This window comes from Vanrija albida, assembly GCF_041260175.1.
Source record: "Vanrija albida strain AlHP1 chromosome Unknown contig_7, whole genome shotgun sequence".
Taxonomy (NCBI): domain Eukaryota; kingdom Fungi; phylum Basidiomycota; class Tremellomycetes; order Trichosporonales; family Trichosporonaceae; genus Vanrija; species Vanrija albida.
This window is the reverse complement of record NW_027191426.1, coordinates 332416-353364: the sequence shown is the minus strand read 5'-3', so window position 1 is coordinate 353364 and position 20949 is coordinate 332416. Positions and strand designations below refer to the sequence as shown.

General features: G+C 66.3%; 8 protein-coding genes and 1 non-coding gene across 9 annotated transcripts; 5 read left to right on the top strand and 4 right to left on the bottom strand.

Moving 5' to 3' along the window:
- Positions 1 to 73: 73 nt before the first annotated feature.
- Q8F55_008584 (uncharacterized protein) lies at positions 74 to 1916 on the top strand (the record flags this gene model as incomplete). Its single annotated transcript, XM_069356978.1, has 4 exons — positions 74 to 930; positions 968 to 1430; positions 1516 to 1668; positions 1701 to 1916. The coding sequence occupies 4 exons, from the start codon at positions 74 to 76 to the stop codon at positions 1914 to 1916; spliced, it is 1689 nt and encodes a 562-aa protein (XP_069204915.1).
- A 120-nt stretch (positions 1917 to 2036) lies between these two features.
- Q8F55_008583 (uncharacterized protein) lies at positions 2037 to 4171 on the bottom strand (the record flags this gene model as incomplete). The annotated part of the gene is made up of 3 exons (XM_069356977.1): positions 2037 to 2405; positions 2449 to 2911; positions 2961 to 4171. The coding sequence occupies 3 exons, from the start codon at positions 4169 to 4171 to the stop codon at positions 2037 to 2039; spliced, it is 2043 nt and encodes a 680-aa protein (XP_069204914.1).
- An 849-nt stretch (positions 4172 to 5020) lies between these two features.
- Q8F55_008582 lies at positions 5021 to 5092 on the bottom strand. Its single transcript has one exon. It is a non-coding gene; the product is annotated as a tRNA-Glu (tRNA).
- A 498-nt stretch (positions 5093 to 5590) lies between these two features.
- Positions 5591 to 7273, top strand: Q8F55_008581 (uncharacterized protein; the record flags this gene model as incomplete). The annotated part of the gene is made up of 1 exon (XM_069356976.1): positions 5591 to 7273. The coding sequence occupies one exon, from the start codon at positions 5591 to 5593 to the stop codon at positions 7271 to 7273; it is 1683 nt and encodes a 560-aa protein (XP_069204913.1).
- A 546-nt stretch (positions 7274 to 7819) lies between these two features.
- On the top strand, positions 7820 to 9119 carry Q8F55_008580 (uncharacterized protein; the record flags this gene model as incomplete). Its single annotated transcript, XM_069356975.1, has 2 exons — positions 7820 to 8140; positions 8178 to 9119. The coding sequence occupies 2 exons, from the start codon at positions 7820 to 7822 to the stop codon at positions 9117 to 9119; spliced, it is 1263 nt and encodes a 420-aa protein (XP_069204912.1).
- A 673-nt stretch (positions 9120 to 9792) lies between these two features.
- Positions 9793 to 11630, top strand: Q8F55_008579 (uncharacterized protein; the record flags this gene model as incomplete). Its single annotated transcript, XM_069356974.1, has 2 exons — positions 9793 to 10017; positions 10050 to 11630. The coding sequence occupies 2 exons, from the start codon at positions 9793 to 9795 to the stop codon at positions 11628 to 11630; spliced, it is 1806 nt and encodes a 601-aa protein (XP_069204911.1).
- Positions 11631 to 12544: 914 nt separating this feature from the next.
- Positions 12545 to 13138, bottom strand: Q8F55_008578 (uncharacterized protein; the record flags this gene model as incomplete). Its single annotated transcript, XM_069356973.1, has 1 exon — positions 12545 to 13138. The coding sequence occupies one exon, from the start codon at positions 13136 to 13138 to the stop codon at positions 12545 to 12547; it is 594 nt and encodes a 197-aa protein (XP_069204910.1).
- Positions 13139 to 16124: 2986 nt separating this feature from the next.
- Q8F55_008577 (uncharacterized protein) lies at positions 16125 to 17894 on the bottom strand (the record flags this gene model as incomplete). Its single annotated transcript, XM_069356972.1, has 4 exons — positions 16125 to 16301; positions 16335 to 17003; positions 17039 to 17455; positions 17562 to 17894. The coding sequence occupies 4 exons, from the start codon at positions 17892 to 17894 to the stop codon at positions 16125 to 16127; spliced, it is 1596 nt and encodes a 531-aa protein (XP_069204909.1).
- A 1268-nt stretch (positions 17895 to 19162) lies between these two features.
- Positions 19163 to 20945, top strand: Q8F55_008576 (uncharacterized protein; the record flags this gene model as incomplete). Its single annotated transcript, XM_069356971.1, has 5 exons — positions 19163 to 19873; positions 19914 to 20110; positions 20153 to 20348; positions 20393 to 20659; positions 20694 to 20945. 5 exons carry the CDS (start codon positions 19163 to 19165, stop codon positions 20943 to 20945), a joined length of 1623 nt encoding a protein of 540 aa, XP_069204908.1.
- Between the last annotated feature and the right edge of the window lie 4 nt (positions 20946 to 20949).

Here is a 20949-nt window from a genome sequence, read left to right as displayed (position 1 = left end):
ACCTCTCACCTCCGCACCCTCTAAATCCGCTGATGCGAACACACTAGCCTGTTGACATTACTCACCACCATCCATGCCCCGCAGCCTGTCCGAGGTGGCGCGCTCCGCCTCCGCTGCCGCCGCCGACGCCGAGTCGGTCCAAAGAAGGCGGCGGTACCAGCGCAAGTCGACGGGATGCCGCGCGTGCCGGCTGCACCATGTCAAGTGCGTCGAGGGGGTCGTCGCCGCGTCGGGCCGCAAGACTTCTTGCCGCCGCTGTCTCGAGACGCGGCGCGAGTGCTTCTACCCGGTCGGGGGGAGCGTGCGGCGCGGCGAGCTGGCCAAGGAGCCGTGGGTGCGCGCCGAGGACCCAGGGGACGACGTGATCGAGATTGAGCGGGATCCGCCCTCCAGCGCGGGGTCGAGCGTCGCGCGCCGCCAGACGTCCATCACGGCATCGTCGTCGGGCGCGAATACGCCGAGCCTCCCCATCTCGACGCTGTTCGAGCTCCTCTCCCCGTCCCCCGCGGCCCCGCTCTCGACATTCACCATCGCCTCGCTCAGCACGTCGCCGCTCGAGCGGAGCGCCGTGACCTTCTTCGAGACGCGCGGCTGCACAGACATTGTGTCGGTCGCGACGCCGTCGAGGAATTGGATCTTCACCCAGCTCCTGCCCCGCGCATTCGTGAGCCTGCTCACGCCGAACGGCGCGGCGCCAAACGGCGGCGCGCTCACGCCCGCCGGCGGGGGCGACGCGCCGGCGCTCCTCCGCCGCTGGCTGCACAACAACCTGCTCGAGCTGAGCTGCATCCAGCGCAGCCACATCGAGGGGGACGCGCACAAGGCCGCCATCTGGCGCGCCGAGGCCGCGCGGTTCCGCAACATCGCAGACGGCGCAATGTTCCGCGCCAAGGTCCTCTACCCGGGCCAGTGGAAGACGGACGAGTACTTGTGAGTTTGTGGGCCGAGGGGTACACGCTCACACCAGGATGGGCTTCTACATCCGCTGCGTGTCCGAGCTGCTCACCGACGGCGAGTTCAACATCGACGCGAGCACGTACGCCGACCTGCCTAGCGGCGCCGACTCGGACTTCCACGCTATCGTGCGCCAGCTCGTGACGATCTACGCCATCCAAAAGTTTGCGTGTACCCCCGTCGAGAAGATGCCGGCCGCGCTCCCGCAGGTCGAGCTGCTGCCCGACCGGCCAGGCCTCCGCACGGTCGAGGACTACTTTGGCCTGACGGCGCGCGCCGCCGGCCTCCTGCTGCGCATCAGCACGCTCGTGGCGCAGCGCGGCGTCCTCCTCGCCATGGGCAACAGCGGCGAGGTGGCCAGCCTGCTGCTCGCGAGCGAGGCAGAGGGCGTCATGACGCAGCTCGTCGACGCGTGGGAGTGGGACGAGGAGCGCTGGGACGCGGGCCGGCCGCCGCGCGTGCAGCGGGGCAATGAGGTGGGTGGGGGAGGGGGGCCGGCAGGGGGTGGCGCCTGCAGGGAGTGGCGGCGGGAACTGGGCGGGAAGTGGCTAACGCGCCCAGGTTATGCGCTGCGCCCTCGTCGCCCTCCTCCACTGCGAGGTGCTCAACCGCGGCCTCGAGGACCCGCGCATCGCCGACTTCCGCAAGCGCGGCCTCGAGCTCGTCGCCGACTCCGAGGCCGACACGCTGCCCGGCCTCGTGTGGCCCCTGAGCGTGAGTTGGCACGCCGCCACAGCTGACCCCAGATCCTCGCAATCTACACGCACGACAAGGACGAGCGCACCAGCCTCCACGACCTCATCAAGCTCGCCATCACCGTGTCGTACGGCGCCGGCTTCCCGTCCCCGGACGACGTGTTCGAGCTCTGCTGGGACATTCTCGACTCGCGCGGCGAGTACGAGAACGGCATTGCGCCCTGGCGCGAGGCGACAAAGATGTTTGGCAAGAGCCTGCTGCTGTAGTTGGCGAGGGCCTGCGGCTGTAGAGTGGTAGAGTCGTTGTTTCCTAGCCTCTTATTCATGCAACAGTTAATAGCTAGAGTACAGGGGGTTGTGCCTCGATCATCTCGCCAGCTCGCCCGCTCAAATCCACAGGTTGCGCCCGCACGCCGCCATGACCTCGCGCCACGGCGCGATGCTGTCCTCGTAGTGCCCGTTCTTGTCGTACACACCCCAGCTGAGCGCGAGCACCTCGTCCGAGCCATTATAGTGCGCGCCAAACGACGTGTGCAGCGCCAGCCGGATCAGGTTCTGCAGCTCGGCCCGCTCGTCCGCGCCCACAGTGTACACCGCGATCACCGTCAGTGCCCACTGGAAGCCGGGCATGGTCGACGGCTCGCAGTCGGCCACAAGCTCGAGGGCGCGTTTCCGCGCGCGGGCGAGGCGCGCGTCGGCCAGGTCGACGGCGAGGACTTCAACCAAGAGGAGGAAGGTAAGGGCCGCGCGCATGACCTGGGCGTGTCAGTTGCGCGCCTTCCACGTCAGTACAACTCACCTCGTTGCCCCGCTGAATGCGGTCAGACAGCCCGTGGTCGATATGCGTCTCGTCCCAGTCCCACGTGTCGCAGAGGTCTGTCGCCAGCCGGCTCGCCTGCGCCTTGAGGAGCATCTCGGGCGGCGCGTTCGTCCCCTCGACCCCCGTCCGCGCCATGACCCAGCGCTGGACGGCCATGGCGCTGATATCGCCCACCATGTTGGCGATGCGGCGCGTGAACCCGAAAAACTTATCGACGAGGTGGTGGCCCGTAGCCTCGAGCGCGAGGACGGGCTTGGACGCCTTCATCACCTCGAGCGGCGAGCACGCGTACTGGAAGATGCTGTAGATGGCGAGCAGGTCGTGCAGGCCCGGGTAGAAGGTCGACGTCGCGCCTGGGGGGAGGGTGAAGGCCGTGTTCTGGTCGATTTGGAGGCTGCCGGCCGCGAGCATGTCGGCGATACATCTCACGAAGAAGCCCATCCTGCGAGCGAGGGTTAGCCGCTGTAACACTCGCGCTCCTCGCCACTCACAAATACTCCTCCGTCTTCCACTGCGGCCCCTCGAACATGACCCGCGCCTTGAGACTCGCATAGCTCGCCTTCTGGCGGTACTTTGTCGCCTCGCTCTTCCAGAACCAGCTCTTGGGCTCGTCCTTCTCCACGTTGCCCTTGTGGACGTAGGCGAGGTGGAGGAGGCACGAGTGGAGGTACTCGCGGACTGCGGCGCCAAAGTCGCCGTCGGGGGTCGAGAAGAGGGTCGTGAAGAGGCGCGGGAAGAGCTCGGCAAAAATCCAGTTGTGCGTGCTCCTGCTCACCGCGACAATCTCGTTGTGCCCCTTGTCCTCAAAGTACGAGACTACCGAGCGGTCAACGGGGCACTCGGAGAGCGACGCGAGCGTAAACTGCGCGAGGGCCGACGTCGGCGCGGGCGGGTTGATAATGCTCTGCACCTGCGAGCTCGAGAGCCACGACGCGAGGTCGGTCGTCGAGGAGGGTGCCGCTGCTGTCACTGCTGCTGCTGCTGGCGCCGGGCGGGCGGGGCCGAGCTGGAGGTCTCTCGGCGCGATAGTCACTGCCCCACCGCCGCCCGAGGTGAGACCCGCCAACGCTGCGGCGATGCTGGACGCGCTGGAATCGGCCGAGAAGTCGATCGCGAGGGCCGACGGCGCGGGTGCCGGCGCGGCGTCGCGCGTGAGTTCGATCACGTCGTCGCTGAAGGTTGTTGCGTCGAGCAGGCTGGTCGTCGTTGTCGAGGGCACGGGCCCCACAGCTACCGGCGCGTTATCTCCAGTGTCGCGCTTCGAGCCCGACTTGCGCCGCTTGCGCTCTGGCCCCTCGTCTGGGCTCTCTCCACTGCCGACGCTGCTCTTGCGCGCGCGCATCTCCTCCATGGCCTTGACGACATTGTCGGTCTGGTTCGGGGCAATGTTGTCGGGGTCACCAGGCCACTGGTCGACGACGAGCGCGAGCTCCCACGGCTCCTGGGACAGCTTGCCGCGCTGCACTCGCCCGTTGACGGGGTAGAAGCACGTCTTGTCCGTCTCCCAGCAGCGGCGGCAGGTGACCTTCTTGCCCGACTTTGTCACGGGCCCCTCGGGGCACTTGACGCGGTGGACGCGGCACTGCTTGCATCCCGTCGAGGTGCGCGTGTGTCGCAGCTTCTTGCGCGGGAGCTGGAGCGTGAGGTCGTCGGCGGACGGGAGAGGGGTGGGGTTATAGCTGGGCGTGAAGACGGTCGACATGGGGGGTTATGTGGTCATGAGAGACGAGACGCGAGAGGCGATGGGGGATCGAGGCGAGTGTGCCGGAGGGGGGTGAGTAGGAGGTCTGAGTGAGAGAGAGAGGGAGAGAGCAGATAGTGGCGTTGTGGGGTCGAGGTCGGGGTCGCTGTCGGTGAGTGGACCGAGTCAGCAAGCAGGATGGACTTTGGTCAAAACGCCTCAGGGATGACTGCAACAACAAGCGGCAGGCGAGGAGGCCGACAGCCCGGCGGACAAGTCGCCGCCGCAGATAGAGGCTGGCCGGCCAGGCTCGTGCATGCCCGCGGGCAGCGTCCTTCCCCCTCTCCCCTCTCCACCTCTCCCCTCTCCCGTCGCCCCCTCTGCCCTCGTCTGTTCAGGCAGATCGGGAATCTCACCCGTCAGCCGAGATCCCGTTGAACAGCCATCGTCGGCCCAAGCCGACTGGAACATGACACTCGGCGCTCAGCTCGGCGGCTAGTCCGGTACTGTATACACAGTGAAACTGTCAGAGGATGTAAGCATGCGTCTGGCTACACACGCGTCTGGCTACACACACGCGCAAGGAGCGCGCAGACCTGTCGCTGCACGCCCAGTTGGGAGGGGAGGGGTAAGGGGGTGTCCTGGGGAGATGTGCTTGACGACTGTCGCCATCTCCCCCGTCACCAAAGGAGACAGTCACAGCGCCCCCATGCAAGCATCATGCAGATCAGGTTCAAAGGGCCCGCGGGACGCGCACACACGCACATCTCCTTCACCCGGTTCACAACTCGCTCGCTCCAGCATCGAGGGGTTGGCTTGTTGGGACATTCCACAGGGCTTGCCACAAAAACCACCCCCAAAAGCAATAAATTCTCGTGCGGGGAATCGAACCCCGATCGCCCGCGTGAAAGGCGGGTATACTAACCGTTGTACGACACGAGACTATTTTCGAGGTACACAAAGTCCCCGAGTCTCGGCATGCTTAAATGGATTTGCGCCCCCAACAGTTAGATGGTAATCCCATTGTCGCGCGTGCGGCTCTGGCGTCCACGACGGGGCTGGTTACCGTGCGCGTTAGGTGTACCGCGGTATGGCGACCGACCTGGCGGGAGAGGGAGGGGGAGGGAGGTGGGGGAAGGTGAAGGGAGGGTGTCCGAACTTGTCGGCGCGTCGACGCGCGTGCCTGTCGCGACGACGGGGTGGCTGTGCGTGGTGTGCGGTATGGCAAGTCTGAAGCGATGCAGCGGAAAGCGGAGTAGTCAGAGGGGAAGCTGCTGCTGATGGCCGCGTGTTTGTCGCGGCCGAGGGTGCCAGAGTTGAAGGGCGAGTAAGAGGGAGTACAAGAGATAAGGATAGACGACCCAGTCCCCCCTGACGTCAATCTCTTCTCCAACAACAAAACTTCTCCAGAGCGAACACGGCCACCACCACGACGTCCTTATGCCGCGACGACGCCAGCCCCCGCCCGAAAGCCTCCCCTCCACCCCCTCAACCTCTCGGTCCCCATCTCCAGCGCGCGACCCCGAGCCGATCGACACCGAGGCCTTCCCTCACATCTGGGCGGCGGTGCTGGCGGCCAACGCGCCCGGCGACGTCCACCACCTCCGGGGCGTCTCGCGTGCCCTCCGAGCGCAGGTCGACACTTCCCTCGCGCGCCATGTCATCGCTTTCGAGGCGCACAACACCGGCGTCGTCGATGGCCAGCTAGACGACATGCTGGAGGCGGCCGCGCGGGCCAAGGCGCGCGTCGAGGCGCGCATCGCCACCGGCAAGCTGGACGAGGCGCGCTCTAGCTACAAGGGGCGCCGGGAGAGACGCGCGATCAAGAGGATGGCGCAGGCACAGGCCACGCGCACTGTGGGAGCGCCGACTGCTGAAGAGTCAAGCAGCGACTCGGACTCGACCGAGGGCGAGGGTGAGGGCGAGGCTGATATGCCCCGCCCGACCCGCTCTACCGTCGCCCCAGGCTCGGAGCTCGCACGCTACGGGTACGCAAAGTACCAGCGCGCCGTGACCGAGGCGTACCGCGCCCACCAGGTCCAGTTGTACACTGTGCTGCCGGCGCCGCCGGGCGAGGGACATGCACGCGGCGCGCGGGGGGCGAAGCTCGGCGCCCAGCACCACCGATACGTGCGGTCGAACGAGCTGGTGCACGCGTCCAAGAATGCCCTGGTGCCCTTCTACCACACCCCAGCCGACGCGGTGCTCGGCGACACGCGCGTGCTCGACATCCTGGGCTGCCCACCCCTCGCCCACATCGCCGACCTGCTACCTCACCTCGATATCGTCCGCTTCATCCCCCACCCCGACTTGGACGACGACCTCCTCCGCAGGCCAGCGGTCGGTAGGAGGCGGGACGGCGCAGCCTCCATCGTGGCGGGCAAGGCCCAGGTTCTGCAGGCGAACACGGTGGTGCTCTTCATGCGTCCCATGCCCGACGGCGACCGGGGAGAACGAGTACTCGTGTCCAAGATGGGTGTCCGCCGGATCGTCGCCGTCGTGCCACCCATTCGTGCCGTGCTCACGCCCAACGGGTATGCCGTACCGGCGTTCACTGGGCCGCGATACGATGTGTTTCAACCTCCCAACGACAACAACGCTCCGTTTCAACCTCCCAACTACGACGGGATGTACGCCCTCTGGAAACACGGCGACAGCGAGTGCCCTACCCAGGAGATTGTCTACATCTTCACGGGGGAGTGGCTCGACGTCGAGCTCATGATGCTTCAAGACACGGGGCGATTCAATCGATGGCTCGGGCTCCTGCACGCCTGCTTCCATCAGGCGCATGTCGACTCGCATACGCCGCCCAACCGGCAACCTCACATCCTTGTCGGTGTGGAAGCCATCCCGGCGCGGCTTCTCCGCCTCGAGGACGAGTACGAGGTGCTGCGGACGACCGACGTCGAGGCATACTACGCCGCGCTGATGGACATGGTGGTGGACCAGTTTTGCATGCCGGAACCCGACCTCGGCGTGGGCGACGACTTTGAACAGCTCTTGGATAGCGAAAAGGCGGATATTGTCCGGTCCGTGTTCACGTTCATGACACACGAGGCGTACCGCGACGTGGTAGGCGAGCAGACGTACACCGACTACACGGCGGCGTATGACTGGGTGTAGCGATGCAGTGGTCGAGGGCGAGCTGTAGCTGGGGCACGGGCAATGAATCGTAGGGTCACTGGAGTCGGAGCCTACCTCGACGCCGAAATAGTCACGACTTTGCTTGGCATCGGCGTCGACGGGGCCGAGGACATGGCTCAGCGGAGAGCACCAAGCACTGACAGACAGACGACGTCCTCGGGTAGATAACGGCGAGCCGGGCGGCTGCCGGGGTTGTAGTATCCCCTCTCTCGCACATCGACCACGCATGCTCTGCATAACCGCCGGCTCGCACGCGACGTGGAATGCACGCTACTGCCAGTCGCGTCGTGAAGAGTAAGTAGCCTTGGAAATACCGCGCCTCCCGTTCCGTGGGTTTCTCCCAGTTCCCCACACAATGGCTGATTCACAAATGATGACAGGGCGCGCCACGGTTAACATTGCCGGCCGACGACGTGGGGAAGTGGGGGAGGGGGGAGACGGGGACCTGGGGGAGGGGGGGATGACGACCGGCGGCCATCTCCTTTATGCTTCGCTCTCACGACGTCTTGCATCCTCCCATTCACCATGCCCAGCGCCAGAAGCCGCATCATCGTCCTCGCCGTCGCCCTCTTCGCGCTCGTCGGGCGCTTCGTCTACGACCGGCTCAGCACGTTTGGCGTCTTCCGCACCGGCGACCTCGTCAACATCCACGGCGCTGTCGGCATCATCCACATCCCCGACACGGCCAACGCAGAGGACCTGCACTACGACCCCGAGAGCGGGCTCATCTACGCCGCTGCCCAGGCCAAGGATGTGCGCAACGGCTGGTTCCCGCCCCTCGGGCGCTTTGACAAGCCCCAGGATGCGGTAACGGGCGGCGGCAAACTCGTCGTCATCGACCCCAAGGTGGGCTTCGCACCGCGCGCACGCACTCACACTGCAGACGTTCACGTCGAGGGACCTGGCGCTCGAGGGCTTCTCTGGCGCCTTCGTGACGCACGGCATCGACATCATTCGCGACCCGAAGCGCGCCGACGCGCTCTACATCCAGGCTGTCAACCACCTCCCCAACCAGTTCTACCTCGACACGCGCGACCTCTTCATCGAGGACAAGGGCCACTCTGTGATCGAGATCTTCCACCACATCATTGGGTCAGACAGCGCGCAGCACGTCCGCACGGTCAAGCACGAGTCGATCCGCACGCCCAACGACATCTTCGCGACGGGCCCCACGTCGTTCTACGTCACCAACGACCACTTCTACCGTGAGGGCCACTTGCGCACTGTCGAGGACCTGGGCAGCAAGGCCGTAACGCCCTGGACTGAGACGGTGCACATCGAGGCCGACGCGTCCAAGACGGGCACGGAAGGCATCAAGTCGCAGGTCGTGCTCGACAAGATGCACAATAACAACGGACTCGGACACACGCCCAACCCCGACGAGGTTGTCATCTGCGACGCCGCCGGCGGAGTTACGTACGTCGCCAACATCCAGCCGGACCGCACCCTCAAGCTCGTCGACGAGATCAAGTTTGCGACGACGATCGACAACCCGTTCTGGTTCCAGGACCCGTACCCCGAGGTCGGGGGCGACAAGTCGGGCATCGTCAACGCCGGCCTGCAGCGCGCCCACCTCCTCGCGCACGAGATCACCGACGACGAGAGCGCCATGGCCAACGCGGCGTGGCTCGCCGTCGGCAAGCCGGGCGCCAAGAACTGGACCATCCAGCAGCTGTTCGCCGACGACGGCAGCTCGCTCCGCTCGGCGTCGGCCGCCGTGCTGCTTGCCATTGACCCCAAGACGAACGCCGGCAAGAAGCAGGGCTGGCTCTTCCTCTCGGGCTTCTCGTCCAAGAACGTCGTGGCGACCAAGGTCGACTTGTAGGCTGGCGCATGAAAGAAGCTCAAGTTTGTGGGGCGCGGGGTGGCGGGGTGGTGGCGGGTGGTGGCGCTGGGGTGGGGCGGGGGTGGTGGCGCGCGGGGCGCGCGGGTGGGGTTGCTAAAGCCGAGGGGCGCCGGGTACTGACCGGGGAAGTGATGGCCAGCATCTGCGGCCAGTTGCCGCGCGGAGGTGCCAGTTCTCGAGGAGGCAACCTCCTCAATCCACCTTGCAACAGACACGAAACGCAGACTGCCTCGGGACAAAGTCTCCATGACAACGGACGCTCCAAGCGGCTCACGCAGCCTCTCACCCCTGGCCACTCGCACCGACACGCTCAACGTGCCGCCGATCTGGCTGGCGGCAGTCGTCATGTGCCACCTCCCCTGCCCGTGGCACCGACCTTGTTCAAGCCAATCCTGGCGTCTGTGGCATTGTTCGTCAGCCCACCCGGCTGCCACAGCTACCTCAAGGGGACGTCTCGACGTCGTTTTGAGAGCGTTTCGTGCGTGCTCCTCGTGCTCCGTGTGTCGTCCTCGTGCTCCGTGTGCGTGTCACCCCACGCGTGCTGTCTTTTGTCAGAGGCGCGACGCTGGCCCAGCGAAGGCTACTTAAGCGCGACTGACCGTCCTAACCTGGCCCACCACGACCGACCTCAACTGACCCAACCTCTCGACTAATGACACCAGCACACGAGCATGAGGTGGTGGACCCCGCGCGCAGCGGCGCAGTGGCTCACCCGGCTCCTGGTCTGCCTCTACCTCCGCACTCTGGCGCCGCCACACCCCGCGCGCCACGCACGAGCCCGCCCGACCCCGCAGCTGCGGAGCGCATCACGCGGGAGATAAGCAGCGCCGCGATCCGGCTGCTCGACCCCGCCGCCCAGGCGCGCGTGAACGGCATTGTGAGCCCCTCCCCGGTGCCCACTAACACCAGATCGCGGCCTTCGTCTCCAACGCAGACAAGTATCGCTACGTCCCGCGCGAGCACGCGTGCGCGGCCTGCCGTGCGCTCAACACGAGCTGCATCATCCGCTCCAAGGCGCTCAGCTCGGCCAAGCCCTGGGCGCGCAAGCACGCCGGCGGGCCGCTCAGCTGTACCGGCTGCGACGGCCAGCCGGGGGACTGCAGCCTCTGGGCGCTGGTCGGGGGCAGGCGCGACGCGTTCGAGCAGCTGCTCGAGGGCACGACGCAGGCCGAGAACGAGGGCGCGCTGGCGCGGGCCTATAGGCGGTGTGGGATCGAGGCGGGCGAGCCCGCGCCGGAGAGCCCGCCGCGCGGGGTGCAGACGGTCCAGTTGGAGGGGGACACGTCGTTAGCCAGCACCGAGCCTGACCCCGAGCGGCCCGAGTCCGAGCCCGAGCCCGAGCCGACCCCCGCCGCGCGCCCGCAGTCCCCCGCCGCGCGCGTGATCCGGCGCGTGCACCACCTCGTCTCGCGCCCCATGGCCGCGGCGGCGCCCCTCGTGGTCCCCGTTACGGTGGGCACCACGCCCCCGCCGCCCACGCCGAGCGGCGCGCCGACGCTCCCCCCCGTCCCCGTCGACGGGCGCTTCCAGTCCGTCGAGGCGGACCTGAACCGCATCTTCGCGCACGCCGACGAGCCCGCGGGGCGGGCAGCGGACCCCGCGCACGGCGGCGCCCCAGCGGACCCCGCGCACGCCGGCGCCACGTCCGCACGGTCGGCGCCCGCGCAACGCTTCCAGTCCGCCGAGACCGACCTGAACAGCATCTTCGCGGAACCCCCAGCGGAGCGGTTAGAGGACCCCGCGCTCGGCGCCACGTCGCAGCGGTCAGCGTACCCCGCGCCCCGGCGCCCGCGAGGCGCCCCGACGGGGGTCGAAGCCCCTCACCCGTACCACCCGTTCTGTGACCAGCGCTCGCGGCGCGAGGTGCGGTACCGCGAGACCGAGCCGCTGGGTGAGTACGTCGTCGTGCAGCGCCGGCACTCGACGCGCTCGGCGTCCCCCTCGCCCCCGCCGCAGCGGCAGCAGATCCGGCGCGTCGCGTCCGCTTTCCAGCTCGGGGAGCGGGGCGAGCAGGAGAAGCGCGTCACCTGGGGGGATGGGCCGCAGCGCGACGCGTCGTCGACGCTCAGTGGCGGGCCGGGCCGGCAGGAGTCGTGGTTGAGCGCCAAGCTGTCCCGCGTGCGGCGCTCGTTCTCGGGCTTGCGGCGGAAGCCGAGCACAGCGGAGCCAGAGCCTGGGGTGCAGTCGCTCACGAGCGACGGCTTCGTCGTGAGGCGAGGCTTGGACCTCGGGGACGCGCCGCCGACGTTTACGTTCACCGTCCAGCCGCCGTCGCCCAGCTCTACCACCGGGGCAGCCGAGCCGGCGCGTCCCCCCTCCGAGGTGCCCACCGCGGCGGGGGCGGCAGCCTCGCCCGAGGCGACACCTGCCGCCGTCGAGACCCCGGCCCCCGCCGACCCCGCCGAGCCAGCAACCCCCGCGCCCGACAATGCCGCCGGCCCGCGCCGGACTGGCCGCGAGAGCTGGCCTTGGGCCATGGCGATGCTGTGATGGCTGCCACGGTGCCGTGTACAGCGCGGCCTGGGTGTTCTGCGGCTCGATTCATTGCTTCCTTCCACAGTAGATGCGCTGCCCGTTCCGATCCATAGTAGATGCGTGATTCGCTTCGTATATGTCTAGTATAGTGGGGATGCAGGTCATACCCCGCCCGCCTAACGAGTCTCGGGTAGCCCAACCCCACTCTCCACGGGGTGCAGATCTCACTGGTCTAGGCCAACCCGCGGCGGGAGCGGTGGCGCTGACCCTCGCCGAGGAGGCTTCCGCTGAGTGGGGCGGGAGCGGGTTTGCATGCGCCGTCGCATACACTGTTCGATACACCGTTCCACACGTAGTGGGTGTTCTGCAGCCCCGACGCGTCTCTGCTGCGCATGAATACCCCGGCGCTACTCGTGGCCAGTGTCTACTGACGGGCGATGCGTGACAGCCAGTATTACACCGCGCTAAAAAAAAAAGGAAACGACGCGGCTGCTTTGACTTTCCACTTGTGGCGCCGCGGGCAGACTTGGCACTCCCGACGACTTTTTCGTCGGCCGTCGGTTGTTTTACCTTGCTACAGATTAGTGCAGTCTCCCGGAGAGTAGATCTTGCAGGAGATGTAGGCGGTGGGGAGACGCGTTCACGGCCCCCAGCTTGGCTTTGATCGGGATGACAGCCGCGGCCATCGCCACGGGATGCTAAGCACCACACTGGAGATCCACAACCATGCTGCTCGACAACGCTGCCCCGGTTTGTGTGTACGCAATGATTGCATTGTCCGTACGGAAGATGACTGTATGAAGAATTGTTCCTAAAAGACCATTATCCGTGTCGAATAGTACTGCAGACTATTCAAAGGCAGCTCTGAGCGAGACCGCCGGGGGAGGGCACGGGCGGGCAGATAGCGAGCGAGAGGAGACCTCAACCGCTTACCAGCCGCAGCCGCCGTAGGGGCAGACCTGGTAGCCAGCGCGGAACCAGCATCCGCGCCAGTCGCAGATGCCGCGTCCGCGGGAGGGGTGCCAACGAACGTGCCAGTGGTACTGAAGGACGGGGCCGGCCTGGCAGCCACAGTTGTGGAAGCGGTAGACGCGGGTCTTGCCACACCAGAGGAGGTCGTGCCAGAAGGAAACCTTGATAGCGAGGAGCGAGAAGAGGAAGAAGCGCTTCTCCTCACCGTCACGGGCCTCGACGGCGGTGGTCTCGGCGGCGACGAGGGCGTCGCGGGCCTCGACGTCGGACCAGTCGTCACGCTGCTGGATGACGTTGAGGGCGATCGAGCCGTTCTGGCTGGGGATGTAGGGGACGTCGTTGGCCTCGGCGTAGTTTCCCGGGTGCCAGCCCTGGCCGTCGGCCCAGCCCGAGCCGTCCTTGGCGACGACGGCCTTGCCGTCCTTGGAGAGCTGGAGCCAGCTGGCGAGCTCCTTGTTGTCAGCCGAGAAGAGGGGCTGGTTGGCGGGGGCGGCCGCGGCCGAGAAGGCCAGGAGCGAGGTCGCAGCGATGAAGAGCTTGGTGAAAAGCATGGCTGGGGTGGGGTTAGTTGGGTGTGGGAGGGAGGACAAGAGAGGGGAGGGGTGGCAGGCCAGTCAAAGACAAGAGCGAGGAGTGTCCAAGCTCGAGTAGTGGCTGGTCGCTGGTAGGAGGGGAGGGGAGGAGCTCACTGAGTAGAAACCTGTCGAGCTGATGAGGATGAAAAGGCGTCCAGACCTGCCCTTCTTATACCTTTCGAGGCGGGTCTGATCAGCCGACGTTGGTCTGGCAAAGTTGGGGGCTGTACGGTCATGTCGGCGCGGACAACCCGAACCAGTCGGCAGTTGTGGGTGCCACAACGACCGTCAACCCTGGGCAGCGGTAGCATGAAACGCTAAACCCAACCGCACCACTCTGGCGACGTGCCTCAGTGTTACTGTTTGGGCATGTACAGTGGCAGCGGCCCGGTGCCCACGTCCCCGGTGTCGTAAAACGGGAGTGGGAGGTGTGTTGGAGCCCACAGTGCGGATCATTACGGCCAGTGGGCAGGTGCAATCGCCCCAGCATACCCACCCACTCGCATACTCGGGCTTTGTCGAACCCGTCCGATGGACCACTTGAGGATCACCGTTACCAGCCCGGGCCGACCCTGGGTCGACGGAATGCCGATAACGGGAGCCGCTCGATAACGTTGTTTTCACGGCGGGTTCCTCCCCCCCCACCTGCCCAGACCAATTCCGCTGGGCATGTCTCACCCTGCTTATGCCGGCAGGCTAGTTGCCCGAAACTGATGCAGAGGATCCAGCACGCGGCGGGTGAGCGTGATCTGACGTTAAGGGTTCCAAAGTTTGGATCATGAGACAACCGACCCAGGAACCGCTTTGTGGAGGGCTGTTGGTGTCTCGAGAAATGGCGCGTTGTCTGCTCTGCTCTGTTTGCGCCGCGTTCCACGGCCCAAAGTGGTGCTTGCTGCCAAGGCTGAGCGTTCCAAATGTGCTCCACACTTGTTCGGCCATTCGGGAAGGCACAGAACATCCCGCTGTGGTGTGAGCGTGCGCGTGTGATCTCGCGCTGGCACTGGCGGGCCATGTTCTCTTCTCAGACCTATGGCGGCGTTCTACAGCCGCCGAGGTGGTGCACAGGGAGAGGAGACGAAGACGGCTCGACCCGCCTTCGGCTCGAGCGTCGTTTCGAGTGCCATTAGCGTCGAGTGATGTCCACCCAGGGACTGTAAGAGGGTCAGTCACTGCTGTAGCGGGTTGAGCTGTCCATTGGGCCATTGGATGTTTGGTCGCGCGGCTGCGGTGGTCAATTAACAATTACCCTTTAGGATCTGGGGGCACCGTTATTCCGTCGGGCAAGCCGTGGGTTAATCGCTACCACGCGAGCATGCTTGGGCATGTTCAATGTCGCCCAGTCAGTTGGGGAGGCTCAGGCATGCATTGTCCGTGACATGTTCGGCAGGGGAGCGGGGGCGACGCGGTCCGACCCTCGTCACTGAGGCGAACGGGGCGATTTGTTCCCCACAACCCGCTTGTTCCAAGGAGCCAAGGATGCCAGGGTGGGGGATGTTGCGGGCTCCATCATGAGAGCGGCTGGCTCGAGCGGCTTGTTCTGTTTGATCTCGACGCGCAAGGCTGCCTGAGATGATTGTGCCTCGGGAGTCGTAGCCCTTCGGGAGACGCGCTGACGAGAAGTGTTATCAGGGGAGTGCGACGGCGGGCAGGTGTCAGGCGTCAGGCGTCACGCACGCCTCCCCCACATGCACCTTTACAACAAGGGATTAGAGAATGGCTGTTAGCCATGCATGGCCGAGTTGTGGGCTCGAGAACAGCAGCCAGCACGCGACCGAGACGAGACGGACCTGGCCAGTCAGTGTATCTCGTAATGTCCCCCAGGCACAGGCCACTTTCCTTGAATGAACGCGATGCGGGAATGGTGCCAAGCCGAGCCCGGGTGAGTGCCTTCGTCCCGTGTTGTGTAGGCTGGGGCAGGCAGCAGCCAGCAGCTGCATGCATCATGTTGCCCCAAGCGGTCATGCGGGCGCCGAGCAGCCTGAGCTCTGGGAGAGGCACTCACTCGTGAGGTCATGACCGCCTCGAATCGCCGGAGAGTGCGTCCAGCCATCGCGGCGGCAACTACGACAGCCTCTCATCCGACGGGCTGGCCGCCCACGAGGCGGTTGTAGTGAAGGCGCAAACAACGGAAACGCTCTCCAGGACGCCGGGACAGGTCCACACGCACCCCAGCCTGCTTGCTGGGCCCATTGCTCGGTACCGGGACTGGTAGACCCAACCTTGTCACCACTGCTGTGCCTGCCTGCACCGAGTTGGTGGGCGCGACGGCGACGACGTCGGACATGAGTCGGGCGACGCGCCGCGTCTCCCTCACGCACCTCCGTCGGTGGTGGCGCCGCCTGCTGCGAGTTTCATGCGTCCCGCTAATCCCCCGGCCAGCCAACCATGCATGTCATGTGCGCACATGTCGCTTCGCCTCGTTTCACCGTCCAGCCATTTGTGACGACCAAGGTTGAGGCGGGCTGCACCCCAGAACTGAGGCAGAGCCATTGGAACCCACCGACCGACGGATGCCATGACCAGTTACACTCGCGATCATGACATGGCGGCGCGGACCGAACTGCCGACCCACTCACAACCTCCCGATTCGGTTACGGAACACTTTGGTGACGGGGTCCAGAGAAGTATGGGACGCATTTGTTTAAGGTCGCAGACTGTCCCGTCAACGTTAGCGATGACGGCGGCGGTGAATAGTGGTAACTGGCACTCCGACCTCGCAGTATGCTTCGAGTAGAGTTTAGTCGTGGTAATGACGGGAGGCCCAGCATAAGCGACAGTGCTTGGCATGGCGATCCAGTCATGTGGTGCTATGCATGGTGGGACCAGGTTGGTGGTGCCGGTGGGCATACATGCTCGGGACAGTGGAGTCTGCGTAACGAGTCGTATGGGACATTGGAGCCAGTCCCGACCAACCGACTACCGCGGCTGGCAGGCCGATCAGCTACCAGCTCCCCACGTCATGTCATGCGAATGACTTCCAGTCGTTCGCCTGCTCCCACGCATACCCGACGCGATACAGCAGTGGCTCGTTGTACAACTTGCCCACGATCTGCATCCCGACCGGCAGGGGGATGCGCGCCTCGTCGTCGGACGGGACGAAGCCGACTGGGAGCGAGAGTGCCGGTAGGCCGGTGAGGTTCTGGCGTCAGTGAGGCCCCCAGATGCAACTCACAAACGGCGACGTGTTGCGCGCGTAGCCCCCACTGTTGGCCATGAGCTCGGCGGGCGTCGACGTGGCCGGCACGAGCGGCTTGGGCAGGAACGGCAGCGTCGGCATGATGAGCACGTCGACCTCGCCCAGCACGCGCTCGTACTCGTCCTTGAGCTTGCGCACGAGGTTGGTCGCCTTGCCGATCAGGCTGGCGGGCATGTGCTGTGTCGCCCACACGCCGTTGATGAACGTGTTCTTCGTCGAGGGGAAGAGGTCGCCGAACGCCTCCTGCCGCACCGGGGCGAGCTTGTCCGCGAGGTCGTTGAGCGCGAGGCCGCGCCGGCCTGACGCGCGCCCGAGGAACGTCGACGCCCCGCCCAGCCGGCCGATGGTCCCCCAGAGGATGTTGGCGTCGAGGTGCATCGGCACCGAGACTTCGGCCACGCTCGCCGCGCCGAGGTCGAGCAGGCGCTCGGCCGCGCGCCGCACCAGCGCGCTCACGCGGGGGTCGGCCCCCCGATGGTTGAAGCCCTCGGTAAGGAGCCCGATGCGCAGGCCGCGGATGCCTGTCTGCGCAAGCGCGGGGTAGTCGGGCACGTCGGCTGGGAATGGGCACCCGGCCTGCTGTCGGTCGTCGATCCCATCTGCGCCCGCGATCGCCTGGAGGAGGAGCGCGTTGTCAAGCACGGTCTGGGGTCAGCCTGCCCTGCTTGCCCCCAACGCACCCTAGTCATGGGCCCGACGGTGTCGAGTGTCGCCTCGAGGCTCGCGACGCCGGTGTAAGGGACCAGCCCAGTGGTGGGCTTCAGGCCCACGATGCCGTTCTTGCTCGCGGGCATGCGGATCGACCCGCCCTGGTCGCCGCCGACGCCGAGGTCGACGTCCCCGCGCGCGACGAGCACCGCCGTGCCGCTGCTGCTCCCGCCGGCCGAGTAGCCCTTGGCGTAGACGTTATCCAGCGGGCCCGTAGCTGCCGAGCCGCTCGTCGCCCACAGCGAGAGGTTCTCGCACACGGCCTTGCCGAGCACAACGCCGCCGGCCTCGAGGATGCGCGTGACGAGCGTCGCGTCCACCGCCGGCACCCAGTCCCGGATGTAGTCTGTCCCCAGGAGGCACGGCACGCCCTTGACGGCGATGTTGTCCTGGCACGTTAGTAGGTTTAGACCAGGTGGAGCGGGCTCGGCGAGGTCCCGGGTAGTGTTTGGGTCCGCTCGACGAGGGCCCACCCCAAACCGGCGACGAGCTCACCTTGAGCGCGACCGTCTTGCCCGCCAAGATTCCGCCGCGCCGCTCCTTGTCCTCGATGCGCGCCCTCCACGCCCACGCGTTGGCGGGGTTATCGTCCCCGCCGGGCCGGTGCACCTCGGTGCGGGGGAAGCGGTCCTCGTCGACGGGCGTGACGTAGTCGTCCATCTCGAGCACGCGGTTCCACTCCTCCCACCCGCCGACGAGGAAACCCGTGTAGTCTGCCTCCTCGGCCGGGTCGAGCGCCAGCCCGAGCGGCGCGAGCGTGTCGCGCACTGTCGTGGTCGTGATGGGGTTGTGCGCGCTCACGCTGCCGGGGGCGACGGCGGCGGACATTGTGTGTGCGGTGTGCGGTGGTGAGGAGTCGGATCGATGACGACAAGTGTTGTCGGGTGTGGCCGTCGGCGTCGTTTCGGACCGGACGCCGCCCCGATGCCAGACGCCGCGGCAGTCACCCCCGCCGAGCCGGATCGCATGTCATGACTCAGATACACTAGTGCATGTCTCACAACATGCATAGGCAGCCGCGTGACGATTGCATGCAGCCCGCTGGATGAGACGCGGCCAAAAACAGCGACGGGGCATTCGTCCTTCCAACTCACGAGCAGGGGGGTTACGGTACGCAGCAGTCGGTTGAGACGTGTGATCGCGGCCGCTGCTCCGCGGCATGCGGCGCGGCACCGCGTCATGTCCGACGCGTCGGTGCGGCCTGCAGCGCGCGGCGACGCGGCGACGCGTCGAGCCGCTCGTGCCGACGAGTCAATGCGCGGGGCGCGAGTGGTCGCCAGATGTCGATCGTCCAATGCCCGTTCCATTGTTTGTTTGCTCTCTACACCACGCCGCACACGTCTTTCCGCCATCGGACCGTGGTCGCTGTGCGGTGGGAGCTGTTGCCCCAGACTACACGATAGACGACGACTAGACGACTAGACGGCGGCCAGCTGACCGGCGACGAGGTGGACCGCTTGGCAAGGGTCGCGTGGGGCTTATCGTCAAGTGGGCTGGCTGACTGGTCTCACACCTCACCACTGACCCGTTCTTCCCAGATCCAGCGATATGCGGAACGAGGGAACCGCTTCGTCATCTGCTGCATGGCCGGCATGCTCGACTCGGGCCGACTCAAACTGGACCACAGCAGGCCGTTCGAGCTGCCCGCGGAGCAGGCCTCGGTGCTGCACCCCGCCCTGCGCGACCTGCGGACGACATGACCATACGTTAGCCGACACCCCCCACTGCCGCCCGTCACCCGGCCTGATAACACGAGGTTTGTGGGGCTCAACTGCAGCCCGAGCACAGCTGACCCCTCCCTCCTCTCAGTAGGCCCCAGTATCGACCGCGACCCAGCCCCCGCTCCGAGACGTTTGGCGGGCTTGCCGAGACTCCCCCACCCGCTTGTTGTCCGCTCGGCGACCATCGTCGGATGTCGTATCTGCCTCAAGAGATAGCCGTCAGGTACACGATGGCTCGCCGGCATCGTGGGTCGGTGGGTCCCCGACACGACAGTCATGCGGGCGGCGGCGGTCTAGCCTCCCATCGACGGCGCGCGACCGGCTCGCCGCCTTCATAAGGAGCAGAATGCCGCTCTTGACGACCACCCACCCACCATGTCGCCAGTCCAAGTCCCCCGCCCTGCCTCCGAGGCAACCGCCGCGGCCCGTGCCGCGCGCGACGCGACAATTCCGGCCGAGTACCGGCTCCCCAAGTCTGCCTTCCCCCTGCCCAAGAACCCGAGCAGCGTGCTCGAGACGTCGGGCCTACTCACGCCGGCTGAGCTGGCCATCGTCAACCTCGATGCCACTGCGCTGGCCGAGGAGATCCGCGCGCGCAAGGTCACTTCCGTGGACGCCACCACGGCGTACGTCAAGGCCGCGGCGCTGGCGCACCAGGCGACCAATTGCCTAGTCGAGCTGTTCCCTGCCGAGGCGCTCGAGCGCGCGGCCTTCCTCGACGCCGAGCTCGCCGCCGGGCGCAACCACGGCGCGTTCCACGGCGTGCCCGTCAGCATCAAGGACCACATCGACGTCAAGGGGCACGACTCGCCGTCCGGCTTCCTCAGCTTTGTCGGCAAGATGGTCGCCGAGGAGGACGCACACCTCGTCCGCATCCTGCGCGACGCTGGCGCCGTCTTCTACTGCAAGACGACCAACCCCCAGAGCCTGATGCACCTCGAGACGGACAGCTACCTCGGCGAGACGAGCTGCCCGTTCAACACGGACCTGACGTCGGGCGGGAGCAGCGGGGGCGAGGGCGCGATCCTCGGGTTCAAGGCCAGCGCGCTCGGCGTCGGCGCGGATATCGGCGGCAGCGTGCGCTCGGTACGTGCGGCGACGACTGAGCCTTACTGACGCACCCCAGCCCGCCGCCAACTGCGGCATCTACTCGTTCAAGCCCAGCGTCGGCCGCCTGCCCAACATGGGCATGGTGTATCCCATCGGGCAGAAGGGCTACGAGGGCATCCTCGGCACGCAGGCACCCATGGGCCGCAGCGTGCGCGATATGGAGCTGTACATGCGTGTCTTTGCCGCCGCGGAGCCGTGGTTCCGCGAGCCTGGGTGAGTTGGCCGGTTCCACACGGAACACCTCTGACCCAACAGCGTCGAGGTCAAGCCCTGGCGCGAGGTCGAGCGCAAGGCCAAGCTGCGCATCGGTGTACTGTACGACGACGGGGTCGTGCGCCCCGTCGCTCCTGTGCGCCGCGCACTCGACGCCGCCGTTGCCAAGCTCAAGGCGGCCGGGCACGAGGTGGTCGAGTTTGCGCCGTTCAAGTCGGCAGAGAACTGGGATATCATTGTGGGTGTCGCGACTCTGTATGCACACCCACTGACACGAACCAGAGCAAGCTCTACTGGCCCGACAACGGCGCCCTCGTCCGCCGGCACCTCGCCAACTCGGGCGAGCCGATGCGCCCGCTCACCGAGTGGATCATCTCGCAGGCCGGGGACAAAGAGCGCTCGGTTTCCGAGATCATTGGGCTGGCCGGGCAGCGCGACTACTTCCGGTACGACTTCAGCGTGTACTGGCGCAACGCGGGGGTCGACGTCGTGCTCTCGCCTGTTGGCCCGACGCCGGCGCCCGAGCACGGGACGGCCAAGTACTGGAACGTGAGTGGCTGTGTGGCCGCGCGCTGACAGACAGTACACGTCGTACTGGAACCTGACAAACTACCCCGCCGGCGTCTTCCCCACCGGCCTAGCGGTTGACCCGGCCCTCGATGCTGAGGACGGGACATACTCGGCCCGCAACGAGTCCGAGGCGTTCGTCTACGCGCACTACGACGCCGAGGTGTCGGTCGACGCGCCGATATGCCTCCAGGTCGTCGGGTACCTCGGGCTCGAGGAGGAGACGTTGTCTGCGATGGGGACGATCGCGGCCGTGGTTCAGGAGTAGATCA